This window comes from Arachis ipaensis, chromosome B07, assembly GCF_000816755.2.
Source record: "Arachis ipaensis cultivar K30076 chromosome B07, Araip1.1, whole genome shotgun sequence".
Classification (NCBI taxonomy): domain Eukaryota; kingdom Viridiplantae; phylum Streptophyta; class Magnoliopsida; order Fabales; family Fabaceae; genus Arachis; species Arachis ipaensis.
Window position 1 is genome coordinate 18,616,039 of NC_029791.2, and position 5,859 is coordinate 18,621,897.

At 51.4% G+C, this 5,859-nt stretch overlaps 1 protein-coding gene across 1 annotated transcript; it reads left to right on the plus strand.

Moving 5' to 3' along the window:
• On the plus strand, nt 2,701–5,102 carry LOC107606834. The gene is made up of 4 exons (XM_016308848.1): nt 2,701–3,262; nt 3,351–3,534; nt 3,698–4,226; nt 4,299–5,102. Exons 1-4 carry the CDS (start codon nt 2,701–2,703, stop codon nt 5,100–5,102), a joined length of 2,079 nt encoding a protein of 692 aa, XP_016164334.1.

Here is a 5,859-nt window from a genome sequence, read left to right on the forward strand (position 1 = left end):
AAAATTTTTATTAATAATTGTTCAGTATAATTTTAGTTATTTATTCGTAATTTATTTTTTAATTTTTGTTTATATTTTATTTTCTAATAGTCTATATATAAAATATGAGTTATATAGTAGAAGTAGTTAAAAAAATTTTAATTTAACCTCCATAATTTTCGTAGAAAAATTGCATTTTAATAGATAATAATGTGATTAAGGGATATTAAGAATTTGATTTGGGAGAAACTGAAATTGATTTTAGAAAGAACATTAATAACTCCTGTTACGGCCCAGCCCAAACGACGTGCTGAATGACCCGATCCATGGGTCACCCGATTCACGGGTCACCCGACCCGAACGCATGGGCATGAGACACCCGGAAGTCAACCCGGACACGCGTCCTCTACAGCTCACTGCTACAACTGTATTGGGAAGTTTCGAGGAAGGTGGGTCTACCTTCGTGGGACCCACTCCTGACAAGGTATATATGGGGAGGGTCCTACCTCTTCCCCAAGGCACGTCACCCTATTCTCAGCTTTCGCATCACCTATACACTCTACTGACTTGGGCATTGGAGTGTCATTGCAGGTGACACCCCCTCACTTCGCCAAGAGCTCGGCAGATCGGCAGTCAACACATATCGTTTTCCAGAATCCAGACTGAGCCAGAGACCCCTCTTCACACTCACCCAACAACCCGAACCGTCCGGTAAGATAACCTACCGAACATTTGGCGCCGTCTGTGGGGACCTGGCGAAAATGGATTTTGTTTTGGTTTCTAGCATGGCCGACGGTGGGGTCGGGACCCGCGGGGAAGGGATAGATCCTCGAGGCAGTGGAGTAGCCGCCGGAGCCCCCGTTCGCGAAGGTAGCAGATCTCCCCCACGACACACAGAGGGACGACCCTTCGAAGGGACAGGAAGCGACAGCGCCAGGATAATACAAGAGCTGCGCCACAGGATGCAAAACTTGGAGCGAGAAGTAGCCAACCGTGAAAGTTGTCAGCCCAGTCTTAGCCAGGAGCCTTCCCGACCCACTCAAAGGGGAGAAAGGAGCCTCCGGAGGAGCCGCTCCAGGCGCACCTCGAGCCCCCGGACAGAATCAAAAAGCCAGGAGAGCAGAGAGGTGCACAGGAGAAGGCGAGATCCGCTGGTCTACAATAGATCGCCAACGAGAGACACCGAGAAAGAAGATTGGGAAAGCGACAGAGGACGAAGAAGAAGAAGCCAACCACCGCAAGTGAACCACCGAGAAAGAACAAGGAGAAACCGACCTAACAGAGAACATGGCAGGGAAAGGCAACCGGTGGTCATGGGGGCAACCCCTTTCCACCACTCGATCCTTGAAGTACGGCTACCAAAGCACTTTGACAAGCCGACAGATATGAGGTACGATGGTACCCAAGATCCCCAGGAACATCTAACGGCCTTCGAGGACAGGATGAACCTGGAAGTGGTGGGCGACGAAGTGAGGTGCCGGGCTTTCCCGGTAACCTTGGCTGGCTGGCGATTCGGTGGTTTAATGCCCTCCCCCAAGGCTCCATAACCACGTTCACCGACATCCGTCATTCTTTCTTGGCCTAGTTCACCACGCGCATCGCCAAAGCAAAACATCCGATCAACCTGCTAGGGGTGACGCAGCGAAACGGCGAGCTGACCAGAAAATACCTGGACAGATTCAACGATGAGTGCCTCGAGATAGACGGCTTAACCGACTCGGTGGCCAGTCTATGCCTGACAAACAGTTTGCTAAATGAGGATTTCTGAAAACACCTCACCACCAAGCCCATCTGGACAATGCAGGAAATTTAGAACGTAGCCAGGGAATACATTAATGATGAAGAGGTAAGTCAGGTCGTGACAGCCAATAAACGACAGCCCGCGTACCCTGGTGCCCGCCCGTCCAGTGGTGGTGAGAGGTCCAAGGAACACTCCAGAGACGGAGGAACGGCCAAGACTTTCAAATCCTTTCCCCGTGTTGGGAAGTTCACCAACTACACCCCCTAGTGGCTCCAATCGTCGAGGTTTATCAGCAAATTGCCGACAAGGGCATATTGTCAAAGCCCCGACAACTCAGGGACAGGACGGGAGGAAAAAAGAACCTCTATTGTGATTATCACAAGGGATTCGGCCACAAAATCCAAGACTGCTTTGACCTAAAGGACGCCTTGGAGCAGGCCATCCGAGAAGGAAAGTTGGCCGAGTTCGCCCACCTAATAAGGGAACCTAGGAGAAGGGACCAGTCAATCGAGGACAAAAGCCGCGCCGTAAAGCAGAGACGGGAAACCGAGGAGGACGCAGAGTGTGCCCTCACCGTGGTGAACGTGGTGATTGGAAGGGATGTCCCCCCAGGTCGAAGTCGGCTAGTAAGAAGGATGCCAAGATTCTAGCTACGTCCTCGGGCCCCGCGCCGACCTCTCGCAGGTTGCCCACGATATCTTTCGGCCCCGAGGATCAATGGTTCGATGAGGTTGCGGAGAGTCCGCCGATGGTGATCACGGCCAGGGTGGGCACCGGCCTAGTAAAGCGGATCTTGGTGGACACAGGGGGCTGATTCCAATATCATGTTTCGCAATATTTTTGACGCCCTGGGCCTGCGAGACGCCGACCTCAGAGGTCACCAGCACGGCGTGGTAGGCCTAGGTGATAACTTCATCAAGTCGGACGACATAATTTCCCTCCCAGTCTCCATAGGTGGGGGCAGGGGGAAGAGGTCGGTAATGGCGGAGTTTGTGGTCTTAAGGGACTCCATGTCCTACAACCTCATCCTGGGGAGGAAGACGATCAACGAATTTGGGGCGGTGATCTTCACCAAGATGTTGCTAATGAAGTTTGTTGCCGATGATGGTTCGGTAGGGACCATTAGGGGAGACCTAGAGACGGCAGTCGCATGCGACAATACCAGCCTCTCCCTGAGAAATAAGTCTAAAGAAGCGTCCGGCAATTTTCTTGCCGATTTGGACGCCAGAGTTGATGATAAACCCAGGCCAGAGCCAGAGGGGGACCTGGAAAAGTTCAGGGTCGGTGACTCGGAGGAGAAGTTTACCTTCGTAAACAGAAACCTACCCCACGACTTGAAAGAGCCCCTGATGGAGATGATCAGAGCAAATGTCGAGTTGTTTGCCTGGACCCCGGCCGACATGCCAGGTATATACCCCCAGCTCATGTCCCACCGTCTAGCCGTGAAGCCGGACGCTAGACCGGTAGCTCAAAGGAGAAGGAAAATGTCCCAAGAACGAGCAGAGGAGGTGGCCAGGCAGACGGCCAGCCTTCTAGAAGCAGGTTTTATCAGGGAACTCGGCTACTCGACTTGGCTGTCGAATGTGGTCTTGGTCAAAAAACCCAATGGAAAAATGGAGAATGTGTATAGGTTACTCCGACCTTTACAAAGCATGTCCTAAGGACTCGTACCCCCTCCCCAACATAAATACTCTCGTCGACGCGGCGGCAAGATATCAGTATCTGAGTTTCATGGACGCTTACTCTGGCTACAATCAGATACCGATGCACCGGCCAGACGAAGAGAAAATGACTTTCATAACGCTAGGCGGAACGTATTGCTAATAGGCAAAACGGTGGAGGTGTACGTGGACGATATCCTAGTAAAGACCACCCGACCTGAAGAGCTCATAAGTGACTTAGAAAGCGTGTTCGTCTCCCTCCGATGACACAGCATGAGGCTTAATCCGCTTAAGTGTGCCTTTGCCATGGAAGCAGGAAAATTTTTGGGGTTCATGATACCCAAAAGGGGGTGGAGGTGAACTCGGAAAAGTGTAAAGCAATACTCCAAATGAAGAGTCCGGGGTGCATCAAAGACGTCCAGAGGTTGACAGGAAGGCTCACTGCACTATCTCGCTTCCTCGGTGCATCGGCTGCTAAAGCTCTGCCGTTTTTGAACTTGATGAGAAAGGGGATAGCATTTGAATGGACCCCGGCGTGTGAGGAAGCATTCATACATTTCAAAGAGGTTCTCGCAACACCACCTGTTCTCAGGAAGCCCAAGGTCGGAGAACCACTATATCTGTACTTGGCCATAACGGATGAAGCGATGGCGGTGGTTTTAGTGCGGGAAGAAGGGAAAATCCAACAACCCATTTACTTTGTGAGCAAAGCACTGCAAGAGGCAGAATTGAGATATAGCAAATTAGAGAAGCTGGCACTTGCACTCCTGACCTCTTCCCGTAGATTGCGGCAGTATTTCCAGGGTCATCAAGTGGTCGTGAGGACAGACCAGGGAATTCGCCAGGTACTCTAGAAACCCGAGTTAGCGGGAAGAATGATGACTTGGGCTATCGAGCTATCCTAGTATGACTTGCAGCATGAACCCAGGCAGGCGATTAAGGCGCAGGTCATGGCTGATTTCTTGGTAGAAGTAACGGGGAACCCAACCGAGACAACGAGCATACGGTGGAAGCTCCACGTAGATGGGGCCTCCAACCAAACGTTCGGAGGTGCCAGGATCATCCTGGAAAGCCCAGCCGGAGTCATATATGAACAGTTGATCAAGTTCGAGTTCCCGGTATCAAACAATCAAGCGGAGTACGACGCCCTTCTAGGTGGCTTAACCCTGGCCAGGGAGGTCGGAGCCACTAGGCTAGAGGTGTGCAGTGACTCGCAGGTCGTTACCTCTCAGGTCAATGGGACCTACCAAGCCAGAGATTCACTGTTACAGAAGTATCTGGAGAAGGTCAAAGAGTTGAGCAAACAATTCGAGGAAGTCACGATCCAACACGTTCCGAGGAAAAGGAACACACAGGCAGACCTCCTGTCCATGCTAGCAAGCACAAAACCTGGGGCCGGCAACCGGTCTCTCATTCAGAGTTTGGTAAATGAACCAGCTGTAGTCTTGCAACTGACTCAATCAGAACCCTCTTGGATGGACCCGATCATTGATTTTCTGGAGAAGGCAAGGCTCCCCAGCGACGACAAGCTGGCCAAAACGATAAAGCGGGAAGCGACCAAGTATGCAATCATACAGGGCCAGTTGTTTAAAAAAGGAATCAGCCAACCCTTGTTGAAATGCCTGCATCCCGACCAAACGGACTATGTGCTCAGAGAGGTCCATGAGGGGGTGTTGCGGTCACCACATCAGGGGCAAAGCTTTAGCAAGAAAGCTCATTAGAGCAGGGCATTACTGGCCATCGATGATGAAGGACTCCAGAGAATTCGTAAGGAAATGCGTCAAGTGCCAGGAGAATGCCAATTTCCACAGGGCGCTGGCAACCGAGCTAATCCTATTGACGTCTATGTGACCTTTCTCACATTGGGGAATCGACTTCCTGGGACCCTTCCCGGTCAGTCCAGGGCAAGTCAAGTACCTCATAGTTGCTATCGACTACTATACCAAGTGGATAGAGGCTGAGCCACTGGCCAGCATATCCTCATCCAATTGTCGGAAGTTTATGTGGAGACAAGTGGTAACTCGATTCGGCATCCCTGAGGTCGTTATCTCTAATAATGGGACGCAGTTCACTGATAAGATGTTCGCAGAGTTCCTCGCCGGTTTGGGCATAAAGCAAAAGTTCTCATCTGTGGAACACCCCCAGACGAACGGCCAAGTTGAGGCCGCGAATAAGGTCATCTTGCTAGGCCTAAAAAAGCGGCTTGATAAGAAAAAGGGAGCATGGGCTGACAAACTCGCCTCCGTCCTCAGGTCCTACCGCACAACCCAGCAATCATCCACAGGGGAAACCCCATTCCGCCTGACATACGGGGTGGATGCTATGATACCCGTAGAGGTCGGCGAGCCGAGCCCACGGTTGCTTCTAGGAGGAGTAGAGGAAGGTGTAGAGAAAGACCTAGTAGACGAGGCTAGAGAAATGGCCCATTTGTCAGAAGCAGCGCTGAAGCAAAGAATGGCCCTGCGCTACAACGCCAAA